Genomic DNA, 14,625 nt, shown 5'->3' with positions numbered 1-14,625 from the left:
CGATATTCAATGGAAAATTAAAAAAGACTATCAATTCTCGAAAGCCTCTATTGTCCTCCATTGACCATCGTTCCTTGACCAAAAATTCTGCAAAATACCAGGGGATATTTAGAAAAGATCGTGAAAAAACAAACGATCGTGTAACGGTACTTTCCACAGTCACTACAGGAAGAATAAATGACTGGTTTTCAATAACCTCGCCTCCGTGAATTCGTTCAACCCTTTCTCTTCTTCTCTTATCCCTCCCCTCTCTTTCTCGCTTTCCTATACTCTTTCTTTCGCTTTTGCAGTCGAACATCGGGCACTGGTGGTTTCTTTTTTTCGCGGATTCGCGAAAAAACGGTCGTCTCTGGAAAATCGAGGCACCTTTATCCCGGCCACCTGCCCGATCTCCTCCGCGGAGGCCCGTTTTAAATGTTCCCTCGCCATTGTTTGCGGCAACTTTCAGCCGCTTTTACCACCGCAAACAACCATTTTCATTTAGTTTTCTTTTCATCCGGCCGATGCGCTAAGTGAATTTTACTGCCCGCTTCCATTTCGCTCTCCTTTCATTCCTTACGCGTACCTCTGACCCTGTTTGGTAAATCTAATCCTTGCTTTTCATAAAAAAAAAAAAAAAAAAAAAAAAAAATCCTGTGCACCATTCATTCCTCTCGTTTTCCCTTTTTACCCTTTCTTCCCACGAATTTTCTTCCGCTTTCTCGTCTGCTCTGTTCTTGCTAATTCTTGGTCGCGTTCCAATTTTTTGCTTCCCTGATAGATTGGTACATATTTCTTGCCTCTTAGGTTCGATACATTTCTCCCTTGTTTCGTTTGCGTTTCTTGCGTTGTTGTTGGATTTGAATGGGTTCTCAGCTTATTTTCCGAGCCTCTGTTCCCTTTCCGCGGCTCTGTTTATGATCCTTCTTCCTCTTTCTCGTTCCTTATTGCACGTGTAATCTTTCTTGTTTTCATTTTATCGTGTATTCATTTCACATTCGTAGAATAGGAATTTTAAAACAGAGAACGTGTTCCACACACGATAAAAAAGATATCTGAGAAAAGAAGAAATGCGAGCCTTAATTCTTGTATCAATTCTATATATCAGATTAGTATTGAATATATTAAATTGCGGAATAAATGAAATTTAAAATTGTAGAAAGGAAAACATTAAATTAAAATGTTCATTGGAATAAAAAACATTTCTTTTCTAAAATATTCGAAAGAAAAGAGAAATGTATAATAAATTTACGTGACGCTATTATTACAATTTCTATCGAATAAAAATTTCTGTTAATATCGTTCAAGTACTTCGATACAAAACAGATTCATAAAGTTCAGTACATATATATATATTTTTTTTTTAAATCAAATTGTACGATTTCCTTTAAAAAATTCATAAGAAGGAACTAATTAAATCAAAGTTACGTCGCTACGACAAAATAACAAGAAAGCTACATTGAATTAACATTAAACGTTGCTAAAATAAACTGCAAACGTAACTTTTTAAAAACTTTTTCCAACCCTCGGTTTTCAATTCCTCGACCTTCCAATTTTTTTACACTTTAAACACTCGGTCGTATTACGAAACGTTTAAATACATGGAATATATAACGCGGCGTGACCCCATTTCTCTGTTAATTGTACTATTTTTATTACACGAGACCACTCGAGAAACGATCTTTTTCACCGATTGTGGTTAGGTTCTAACTTTTCGATTCGTTTCACCCCCATTCCACTTCTATTCTCCTCGAGAACGAAAAAGTTAATCGCGCAACGCTGTCAGACCAATCCTTTAAATTGGAAACAAAAACGGAGGGAAGGATAACGAAACGTGGAAATATAATAATAATATAAAAAGAAAAACAAATTGGAGAAAGGAAAAATTTGCCGATCATACACATTCGAATCTAACGCATGGCATGTGCGATGGATTGGAATATAAATAAAAAAAGGAAAGATCAAAAAAGAAAAAAAAAAAAAAAAACAAAAGTTCCATTTAAAATGGTTTTCTGGTTGTGATTTTCGCGACATGATTTTATTAATTTTGACATCTTTGAAACTGGATATTCAGTCCCATGGTAGAAATATATATTTTCTATATTCATCTCGGTGAATCGGAGGGTGCAATTTTAAATTTTTGTCGAGGATTTTTGTTACGTTTCATAGTATTAATTTGCAGTGTAAATTGTTATTTTATAATCCTTCCGGGTGAAGTTTGTTATAGAGTTTAACAGGATCCTGTTAATATATTTTTATATGTTCAAAAAGTAAATGGAATTTATTTTTGTAACGTATCGAATTTTTTGAAATGTATTTTATTGGTTTGTTTAATTGAAATATATACGAATAATACTTTTGGAGACTATCAATTATTTTTTATCGATTATTCATTATTCATTATATATATATATATATCGAAGTTATCAGTCGATAGAATAAAGATATGAATAAAAGATAATTCATTTATTCCTTATATTCAATATTAATTTCACCTTAAAAACCAATTCAAATCGAAAATGTGAAATATGTGTTATGTAAATATGATTTAATTGATTAATTATATAAATTGTAATATAATAACGCATATATATGTATGTATATATGTGTATGTGTGTGTGTGTACGTACGTATATATGTATGGATGTATAAAGCTATAGATATATATGTATGGATGTATGTATAGAGCTATGGATATATATAGATGTATGGAGCTATGGATGTATAGATGTATGGAGCTATGAATATATACGTATAGATGTATGGAGCTATGGATATGTGTATGTGTGTGTGTGTATATATATAATATATATGCATATGCAAAACAAATTAATAATTGTAACATCGAACAGATATTTCAAAAATCAGCTAATGGATTATTTCGGAATCCAATCTCAAGATTCAATATATTCAAAATAAAATAGAATAAAAATACAATGATCATAAAAAAATATTTGCCTATGCTCTTACCTTGAAACGACGCGAATGAATTTTACATCCTATTTTTCATTTTATATCGCATGATATCAAGTTTTCAATCACACGAAATTGTTAAGAATCACATAACACATGTTTCACTCGATTGTACAAATATTTATTGAACAAAACACCTTATTAATATTGAAAATAAAAATGAGCAAAGAATCACTTCAAATCGTCACACGCCGCCATATTGAACTGAACCTATATAGTATGTCCCTCTATGAAACTAATTTTCATAGTCGATAATACAGGGAGACATTGTTACTGTCTAAGAAATATTACTCTTGTCTAGAAATATTACTAAACTATAATATAAAATATAATTTATACAATATTATAATAAATAATTTTTGTATATTCACCGTACATGATACAATATTGATACGAGACGATATTTATGGAAAAAAATGAAAATAAAAATAATAAGAAATGCATGCTGCTATATCGTTATTATTAATACCAGGATTATTTACCGACCGAAAAGACGTGAATACGTATATCATACGTACACATACGTATACGTATATATATGCATACGTTCGTGTAATTGAAACATGCACGATTTTCAACGTTATCGACAATTCGAGAAAACCAGGCATTAATAGGTACTTGTGCGGATCAACAATGTAATCGATTTTCATACTGGGTCGGTGATTTAATCGATAGTATCGCCTACATGCCGATTACTGCATTAACAAACACGATTACCTCGCGTCGACAATTAATGTTTGATCAGTCTACGTCCTTTTAAACCGTTTCGTTCATTGTGCGTTAAAATCATCGCGAAAGGATCGGATTTTCCCAGTTATCGATTCTCCCTGATGCGAATCGCGTAAAACCTCCCCCCTAGGAATTGTAAGTGGATACAATACACCGGACCTCGGTGATATCCCAAAACGAAACGACGTACCATTCAATGTTTCGCGCGCGCGCGCGTGTGTATTCATTGAAAGAAATAATACGATGTTTATTTTCGAAGGTACGGAATTTCGCAGGAAATTGCGATACCGAGCAGATTAAAAGTAATTACAGATATCGCGAACGATGTAAAATTTCGAATGAAATTGAATTCTCTTCGTTGTGATATTGCATTATACGTATATTTTTGCAAAGAAAATGGAAAATTGTTCCGACGTTCTATTTCATTCTTAAATCATCACCGCAAAACAAAAAAAGAAAATAAAATGAAACGTGAAAATTAATCTCGAATTCCAATCTTCCTCATTATACATTCACCCATTTTTCTTAAAATTATATTATATATCTCGCGTTCCTTTTTATCTTACCTTTCTCAAGGGTTAATTCAAAACGGTCGGTATAATACATCCAATGTAATAAATTAATTTCACACGGCATAATGTACACGACACGCACGAACAATAAACCAGATCCATGGCTCAAAAACCGCCCCCACCCGTCGCGAGAGCGTTAATATAAACCGTAGCTTCCTTCAAACACCTCCTCCCCTATTTTTCCACTCTCTATACCAGCGTAACAATCGAACATTGTTCCCTTTGTTCCCATTCGAAGCGTAATGCAGCAGGACTCGAAGCAATTTTTCACTATCTCGCCGACGAGTAAATTAAAATCACCATCGCGGCATAAAACGGTGCGGTCATCCCCGGCCTCGATTCCTCGACAACCCCTCGAAAACATTTGTCGCCGGGTCGAGAACCTCCCTTTGGATACGTGTACACTACCGGTTTTCATCCGAAATGTTAAATGGCTCGTAAGTTTGGGCCCGTTGCCATTTTCAATATTCTCTGAATCGAGGATATATATATATATATTATAGCGAAGAACAATAATTAATACAGGAGAGCCATCGATTAATCATCCTTTCTTCGTCTCATCCCCCTGTCAACGACAAATTTTACGCCCTTCGCGAGAATTATCGCGTTTCATCGATTTTATCATCGTTTCACAGGCTGTTGTGTTGGATATATATTTGTGAGAGCTTCTATTTCACTTACACGGGCACGGTTTTGATCGTGGAAACAGAATTTTCGAATGGTCGGTTTTGCACGTTTCATTATTTTCGATTCGAGGCAAGGTTTTTTGGGATCGATTTTTATCGTGTCCTTTTGTTCGCAACCTTTGTCCAGCCGCGTTTTTCTGAAAATAAGTGATTAAATACGATGTTTTTTTTTTTTTTTTTGGAACACGGATCCTTTTGAAACCGTGAATTTGTTCAATAAAAGTTTGTAAGTTAATTCTTGCCGATACTTCGAAAACGAAACGTTCGTTCACGGTATTTTAAAACAGACGAATGTTAATATCTTTATACGCACTTTTGAATAGTTTCCAAAAATTCAATTTACACAAGGAGAGTTAAGAATTCTTATTTTTTTAGTGAACGAACAAATTCACGAACTATTTCAACAAGAGCCATTCAAGAAAATGATAAATTTGAATAAAATCTAGAAAGCGAAGCGTAAAATAAGGATGTATATTTTGAAAAATCGATCGATAATCAATAACTCACAGCCCCGTAAAAGAGATTCAATCAACCCTATAACATCATTATCACTGTGTCCAAGAGGAATATATCCAAGAGGAGGGGTAGTTTCGCTCGGTCGCACCCTGTCCTCTATTAGGATCGTTCGTTCCAGATTCCTGCGATCGACAATCGCATAGACGCACCGTGCCCAATGAGCACGTACACACCTCGGATCGATTCCCACACGTATTATTAACACAGGTAGGAAATGGCGGTGCAGGAAACTTGGTGCGTTTTAACGTTTGCGGGCCACGTGAACAAATAGCCGGCGCATTAAAACACGTTTGCATATTCATAAGCGAAGGAACGCACTTAAGCGAGTTAACGACTCAACGAGCGGCTGAATATTCTTGACAGCCACCCAGTTGCGTTTTAATTAACGTTGCGAACCGTTGTTGACTACTGGCCATCCGTTATGCGTGCAAATTATCGATCCTGCACGGTTGGACCGCGAATCGTTTATGTTTTCACGCGTAACACGAGGCTGTTAATGTGAATCGAGAGGCGATGATAAAAATGACCATTGTTTCAGCATTGTTTCCGTAAAGAGATATTGTTTAAAAATTTCAATTATTTTTTTTTTTTGTTCGCTAAGTTTCAATCGCCCGTTGTAGATATATTATGATATATCTGTGGTAGTTAATTAATAATGTCTCGAATTAAAATATTTATTGGAAATAAAAATGATCAATTATTTGTATTTTTGAAAAGGCAGAAGGATATTGTTCATTATTTTGAATTTTTTTTATTAATATTTATTATATAATTGTTATAAATATATTATTTATAGAAATAACGTTTGAACACGTAGTATAAAAAGAATAACATTAATTTTTCAATAGAACCAAAGATTGTTTTTAATTTTTAATTGATAAATTTCAATTTTTCTATACAAATTGAAAAGTTTATAATAAAAATAACAATAAATTATAGAAGATTTAATTTATGAGTATTTATAACACTTTATTGTGTACCTACAGTGAATCGATACAGAAGAAAGAAGACACTTAGTTTTCATTTTATTGATCGGATATTAGAATTCCAATACTATCTGAACAGTCGATCAAGAGGACGTAGTGAAACTTTTACGAGACGCACTCCAATCTAGTTGCACAATGGCTTCGAAAATCTTCTTTAAAAAGATTTTATACCCTTCTTGCGATTCAACAAAATTGTACCTTGCTACTCGATAATATTATTGATCAGCACGATATATCAAATTCTATTTAAATATTTCTATCAAGAAATTTTAACGATATAATTTAATTAAATTTCAATTTTCTATATTAAAATATATTCGTATCTTATATTATATAACTTTTGCAATGTATTACTGCAATATGTAACTCAAGATTAATGATACATATTAAATAAATTTATAATAAAAAAAAAAAAAGAAAAAGACTACGATAAAATATAGAAAACTGTCTTTGAAAAAAATGTCAGACACGAAAGTGGCACAAGTGATAATTCGCTTAACATCATATTTCAAACGTGTTACATTCACGTCTTTCGTTCTTGTCTGCATGATAAGTAGAGAAGCGTTCTATCAGGTAATTAATTGCGCATAATAGCCATCGATTAATCGGTCATTCTCGTCTATCGCTGACCTGAAATCCGTCATTGTCGGCGTTCCGTGACAAATCGGTTGTATCGTCTGAGAATATCGTCCTGTCAAAGATAGGAATATAAAATATATAACCGCGGTAAAAATAATCGAAATCTTGAAATGATCTTTCAAAGAAATTGCAAATTTCGAAAACGTTGTATGTATATATTATAAATTTTGTTTGATTTAAACGAATAATTCTAAAAGATACGACGAATAAAATATTTCTAACAGCATTAAGAAATATCAAATACGAAATGATGCGAGTTCCTATTAAATTTGTCCATGAAAAATTAATTCATCATTCACTAAATTCACTATCTTCTCAAATTGAATATTCACTCGTATACGTTTTTCCCACGAGTTTCGGCCATGATAGTGGAAAAGGCAATACAATTTCCGATGAAAAAAACCAGGAAACGAAATTTCCACCCTTTGGTCTCATAAATAGTCAATTTGGTAGTATTTGACATGCCATTGACACGTTTCAATATTCAGCCGATGGATACACGATATCGAATTTGTTATCGTGTTTTGGATACGTTTCGTTTTTTCCCCTCGATGGACAAAAAAGAGGGAGAAAGAGAGAGATATTAGTCTCACTGTACGAGCGTCAAATTATTGTAAATAGTTGCACGGTACAATTCTTGTGTTTTTTTTAATATTTAGAAAGTACACCATTCAAAATAACCATTACAAAAGTTAATTGAAGTTTCCGAAATGACAGAAAAATTCATACGTTTTCATTAAATGACTGATTCGTAAAACGTAATGAAGTTTTTTTCGGTAATTTTTTTTTTTTTTTATTTAGTTCGAATAATATTTTCGAAGTAAATATATTTTTACTCGATTATTTGTATATATAAATAAGATAAAATAAATCAATGAATAATTAAAGATGACTAAAATTGAAGCAAATAAAAATTGATACATATTATTTAAAATGACAAAATTGTAATTAATGTCATTCCTAAACATTTTTGTTAAACTGTTGGAATTAATTAATTAAAAATTTCTTTCTTAATTGTTCTTAATTTTTTTTTAATTTATAAATTAATATCAAATAAGTTTTATCATTTTTTTTTTTTTTTTTATTATAGAATGGCCAATAATGTTTCTACGTACTAGAATACCTTCTTGGCAATATTTATGCAAATGATAAAAGAGATAGAACGAATAAAAATGTAAATTAATACGTCTAATTGTCATTAACAAAGTATCTTGACCGTATTACGTTACACTTAGCCTCTATTCGCCCATAGTCTTATTAAGGAAAATTATACACATGCCACACAAAGTATAAAGAGACCGGTAGACTTCAGAGCGCCCCGGTTAATTGCTACAATTACGTTTGATTAATGACTTTAATTGCACTTTCTTTTTCTTTTTTTTTTCTTCCACCTCTTTTTCTATTCCTCTTTTATTCAATCCTGTAACGAGCCACGATATCGTTAGCTAACGTGAATCAACGCGGTTACCCGAATGAATAACGAAAATTAATATTCGACGTAACTCGGTAATATGAAAGATTTATTCATTTCGTGTAATGCAGATGTTTACGACACGAGCGTGAATACAGGCTGCATGCATGTTGTTGAGTTTAGAACTTTAGTTTAATGTTAGAAGTCATTTACTCGGATATAATTATCAGCACAGTTCTCTTGAAACATGGTGTATTTAATTGAAAATAACTTTAGATGATTCTGTCTAATTTTCTAGATTAGTTACACGCAATGTTCAATGTTTAATAATTACTGTTATATTATAAAAATTAATATTACCGTAATTTTTGCCTTAATAGAAAATTGTTTTGCAAATTTTAAAGAATTAAAATTTATGAACGCGAATAAGATAATAGGTTAGATTCTTATAATAAGTGTTGGGTGGTCTTTGGAGGAGAAATTTTAGAAGATACATTTTAATTGTGCAATCTCAAAAGATTGAAGATGGCAATTAAGGGGCGCCAAGGTTTTGACAAATGGGATAATTACCCAGTAATATATTATTAGCGGTTGCTTGATTATATTGTTTTAAAATAATTTAGTACTTAATAACAGGATAATGATGAATGGAAATATAGATTATATTAATTGAGATATCCGAAAATTTTTCTTAGAATTCCGACACAAATTTTCTATTCTTCTTATTCTCTACCTAAATTTAATTTCAGGAGAATAAATACCATGTTTCAAGATTAAGTTTTTTTCAATATGAAGATGAACTTGCAAATTTCAAAATGAAATTATTTTTTTTTATAATCACTAATTGTAAATTTATCAAAAATAAAAGAAAAATTATACTCGTCAAAAATGAAGTTTTATCATCATGATCAATAAAAATTCTTCTCGTCACTTACTGTTCGGATACTGTTCAGACCATTTACCTGGGAAAATCAAAGATAACAATTTCGATTGGACACGAAGTTTTATCGATAACTTTCCACACGATAGTTAGTCAGACGATTTGACGCGAACTCCAGTCACGCTCTCCTCTTGTCATATGATGTACCTGACTTTCGGCTCGTCTTTGTCATTACAGTGACAATGACAGATGCGGAGGCAGTGGCAGGTGCAATTGCTCAGTTACCATGCGACGTGGAACCTCCAGTCCCCGGGGACAAGCTGCATCTAGTTATTTGGTACAAGGAGGAAGCAGACGCACCGATATACAGGTAAATTTCATTCTTGCATTCCTTATTCCCATTTTCATTTCGCATTCTTATTCCATTGCTCGAGCGAAAATGAAGAAAATAGCAAAAACGCGTACACTTTTTAAACAATTTAGAGGGATTTTGATTTTTATTTTACATATAGTTCTTTTTTATTTTGATTTGAAAATTAAAATTTTTTTTTTTTTTTTTTTTTTTTTTCTTTTTTTTAATAGAATATTTATTAGTGAGAAGATATATCTAAGGATTAGAAGAGGAAAAAATCTATTTTATTTAAATTGCCTTTTTCTTTGAGTTATATGTGCATATATTTTTAAATACATTTGCTGCATTTCAAATATTAACTATATATCCTTGATCTTTATGAAACTTTACAAATTTATTAATTATTTTCTGTTGATGTTATATCTTTGAGTTTTAAAGAGAATTTTCCCTCCCTTTAAATATTTTATAAAGTAAAGTCTTCCCTCTGAGCCATGAAAAAATATGAAAATCGTAAAGTCAATAAAAATAGATTTATCATACTTTTTATGTAGTAATAAAATACAGCAGGAGAAACATAAACATAAAACAAACTTTCAAAATACATGTGAATATATTCTTTCTAAGCTTTCTAAATCGAAATATCGTTTAATCTATATTTTTATATAGAAATTGAAATCTTTTCTAGCAAATATATATTTTCTGTATACAAATTCGTGCTACAAATACTATAATTCTAAACAATTTCCTTAATTAAAACTTAAATATATCGCTTCATCATCCTTAAACTGCAAAATAGCACTTCAAATAAACCTTGTACTTCAAACCAATTAAGTTGCCCTCGTAACAAGTCTTAATTAGAAGAACTCCTGTGTACACTATAGCCTATAAGAAGTCAATCAACTGTATTCAACATCACTGAGTAACTGTATTCAAGATCATTTTCACCCTTCATCCTCTATCTCCTTTCAACTTCCATTTAACCAAATTTTTAGAAAAAATTAACTACTTTTTCTCATCACTTCCATGGAGAAAATTTTTCTGCCAAACTTATCAATACAAATTGCTAGAAAATGATTTCATTGTGAAAAGAGAAGGAAGAAAGTGTTTAGAGAAGTGGAAGAAAAAGAAATTAGGAACAAATAACAAGGTGTTACATTGTATTATAGAATAGAGTACCCGTCATTTGTTCTTCCGCCTTCAATTTTCGTCCATTTTCTTCCACCATTACTTTTCCTCCGCTCTTTCTATAACAAGATCTCTTCCCTGGTCACCGTTAAAATACAACGAGAGTTCGATAACCGTAATTATCGTTCAAGGAACAAAAAGAAAAAAATAAAAAATAAATGTATAAATAAAGAATTACCTAAAGAAACTTCAAGAAACGTGAAATAAATTCTTCGAATCATCTAGCAATCCTCGAAATTTAATTTAAATCTTTATTAAGATGGAACGAGGCAAAGTGATGAGAGGTAACGACGACGAAGAGGGAAGCAAGAGAATGCAAACGGATAAATAAATGGATGAGATTGGCAACGTTTCAGAGATTAAAATACCTTGGAACTGGGAACGAATTTATGGAAAATAATCCCGTTTTTGGAACGGGAAGAAACATCGGTTAAAACATCAAGGAAGAACGAGACGAAGAGATATGACGAACGTGAAACGGGATCAAAGTTTCGTCTCATTATGCGTGTTCGAAATTATCAGATACAACATCTCCAAGTGACTTCTACGATTTCTTCGGTACACCGCTCCTCCTCAAGTTTCTCAAAATATTTGCTCGCGGTAAATAATTCTCCTCGCTCCCTCGCTCGGGGACATTGAATTGAGTAGCGTTCAAATCGTTCCTTTCCAGAGCAAATCTCAAAAATATTTAGAGAGTTATTGTACTGCGAGACGTTTTTCGAAGCATATTTCAATATTCACATATCTTTTTCTCTATTAATCTCACCTCATATATATGTATATACCTTATGAGAAACTTAAAGTAACTATTAATCTCGTAAAAGCGATCAATCCAAATTAATATCTTGATTTCCTCGTAGAACTTTTAAATATATCATACAATAATATCTTGGACAACTCTCGCGATATCCTGCAATAATTTCAATAATTTTCTCCTCGCTTGTAAACAGCGCGAATACACACCGGTTGTCACGCATTGAAACGAGCGGAGAAAATCTCGGGTCGAAAGTGGAACGAAGGAAACCCGTTCACACGGGACGTTGACAGAATGAAACGTTCAGGGACGAGAGTATAAACGTCCTCCGAGGACTGGTTCGAAGATCCAGACCCCTGGGGCGTCGTGTCGGCCGCAAACCTCATCTTGCCCGCGGCCTTTTATACGGGACGAAAAGGTTCGAGAACACACCTGTCCAAATGCACCGTGGATAATCGAGTTGGACTCGTAATTCGCGCCATCGAACCATGCTGTATCGATTTCACACGAGTATCGGTCGTTTTTCTTCGCAGACCTGTCCGTGTTCCTCTTATTTCTCTTCGTTCGTTTCTTTTCCAATCGTTCTTGTTAGCGATCTTACGATGTGATATGGAGTTTGAGATGCAAGGGGTGTGAAGTTTTGGTTTTTTTTTCTTTTTTTTAATGGATTTGTTAAACAAATTCACGTTCGCTGCTGGATGATGGATGTATCATTTTCTTGTGATTTATGACAGATAATCGTCGTTTGATCTTCTAAAATAAGTATAAATTAGTTACAGTTAGGAAAAGAGAAAGATTAAAGTAGTTTATTATATGAAAGTGAATGTCTCAATATGTGAGAATGGATAGGAATATAATATTTCAGTGAGATTTTCTTTACATTTTTTTTTTAGAACGATAAGTTTCAACAAATTAATTCAATAACGTGATTGATTGTATTCTAAATTCTAACATGGTTTAAGAAACAAAATTAATAAAAATCCAAATTTCTACTCGTAATTAAATTATTCTAATAAATAAATTATCGACACACAATTTTGAATAATACAAAACTACAAGAGAATATTAAACAAAATTGCTGATAAATAATTATTCGACGTCTACGCTTCCAATCTCAATTAAATTGCTCGCGTAAAAAAATCAAAATAATCGATAAAGTAATGTTCAAAATTAATTAATTCGATTGAAATGTTCGAGCCCTTTTCGTTTCAAACACGGAATCGCAAAATTTCGACATTTTCGACGGAGGGGGGGCTAATATTTTTCGCGTAGGGGGGAGGTTTTTTAATCACCAACGATCGACAAATATTTGCCCGGATGTTTTCATCGAACGGAACCCGAATGATATTTTCGTGCGTTTTAAACGGCTTTCGGGTCAGATCGATTTTGTTGTAATAACGCGATAGGGTAAATAAGGGACAGGCTGTCGGGTAAAAATACGACAGTCATTTGAGAATCATTTAAAGCGAGCGTTCGTTTGACATGTGTCACATTTTTGGTTTTGAAGGGGAAAATTCAGGGGTGAATTTCTTTATAAGATGCTCATCAAATGAAATTTATAAATAACAGTAAGAAGGGAATAACACATTTAAAAATTCAATTATTAAGCATTTAAGTTTTCCTTTTTTCTTATCGTAATGAAATCTTTTAAGAATTAATTAGTTTTCGCAAATATTTTCTAATAATTGTTTTATAAAATTAATTATAACGAGCCTCACTGTACATTCTATCACTAAAATCTATTCTCCTCTAATCTTGAACAAAATATATATAAAAATATCGAAGATAATCACTTCTCGTAAATTGAAATTAAAATACAAATTGTCGAGTCGTTTTTTTTTTTTTTTTCTGAAGATTGGAATTTTTGTCGATACGAAACGACAACACGTTTCGCCCATCCTTTGGAGAGGATGCAGTTGGCGAGAGGCAGGACTTGCGACAGGACACTTGTCAAATGAGCAGATTTATTAGTAACAATAAACCAACGCGCGCGGATACGCGTGACGTATGGGCGTTATACAATGTACAGCACAATATGATTCAACTGTGTGCAGAACAATGTTGAATACGGCGGGCACGGTTAGACGTTTCGTTTCGTGCGCCACGATAAATTGGATCTAATGGGTCGTTGTGTTCTTTTCGATGGAAAGATATGGAACCGTGAAATGAGATGGTAGAATTACGCGAGCGCAAATTGAATTTTCGAATTGCGTGTATACATTATGACGATGTGCGGCGGTGTAGAATCCCGTTAGATGGTATTGGGGCATATTGGTGCGAGATATAAGCGGGAAAGTGCAAACCTGAGCGCGAACGTGAAGTTACAGGTTTGTGGAATTGTAGAGAATTCGTAGAATTGTGGAATTGCGGAAATTCGAGGATGAATTCGTATTCGCAAAAGCAAGATACGTACGATTGAATTGTAGAAAATGGAAAGTTGGAATTGCGTATAAATATATGATATTTGATAATAATTTGTGGCAATTTTGATAGTAAAATGTTAAATCGTGATTGTGCATTATTGATAATTTGTCGATCATCGTGAAAGATTGTGATAATGAGAAAATTGGAAAATTGATGGGATTTTAATAAAAATTAGAGCATTGTGTTAAAATTAGAGAAAACGTTTGAAATGAAAATTGTAACAGGATGGAAATATGAAATTATGGAATGATAAAATTGCAAAGTGAAGGTATTGTTGAAATTTGAAATTCTGATATTGGAGAATTGTAAGACCGTAAGGCTGCAGGATTGTAGTACAAGGGAATTACAAATTAGGTTAATAGAATAAGAGAATTACAAATTAGCCTTGAAGAATTATAGAATTGCAAAATCCGAAAATAACATAGATGCTTGTAGCATATGCAAATTAAGAACAAGAAAATAGATGAAATCAAGATACTAATTCATAATAGAATATCGACCTGATTGCAGAATGAGAAAATTATATAACAGAATAATAG

The 14,625-nt window shown here is 32.6% G+C and overlaps 1 protein-coding gene and 1 long non-coding RNA gene across 6 annotated transcripts in view; one reads left to right on the top strand and one right to left on the bottom strand.

The window, feature by feature from the left end:
• The window catches only part of LOC113218793, a 51,847-nt gene extending 48,696 nt beyond the window's left edge, over positions 1-3,151 (bottom strand). For both annotated transcript variants that reach the window (XR_003304710.1, XR_003304711.1), the window contains exons 1-2: positions 2,950-3,151; positions 671-1,034 (exon numbers count right to left, since the gene is read on the bottom strand). This is a non-coding gene — a long non-coding RNA (uncharacterized LOC113218793). The remainder of the gene's footprint in view (positions 1-670; positions 1,035-2,949) is intronic.
• LOC408824 (immunoglobulin-like and fibronectin type III domain containing 14) overlaps positions 1-14,625 on the top strand; it is a 416,641-nt gene that overhangs the window by 344,163 nt on the left and 57,853 nt on the right. For all 4 annotated transcript variants that reach the window (XM_026440920.1, XM_026440919.1, XM_026440918.1 and 1 more), the window contains one exon: positions 9,609-9,741. In XM_026440920.1, the coding sequence (XP_026296705.1) occupies positions 9,609-9,741 (133 nt within the window). The remainder of the gene's footprint in view (positions 1-9,608; positions 9,742-14,625) is intronic.

Source organism: Apis mellifera, linkage group LG5, assembly GCF_003254395.2.
Source record: "Apis mellifera strain DH4 linkage group LG5, Amel_HAv3.1, whole genome shotgun sequence".
Taxonomy (NCBI): Eukaryota; Metazoa; Arthropoda; class Insecta; order Hymenoptera; family Apidae; genus Apis; species Apis mellifera.
Note: the sequence above shows the minus strand (reverse complement) of the source record. Positions and strands in the feature narration are given on the sequence as shown.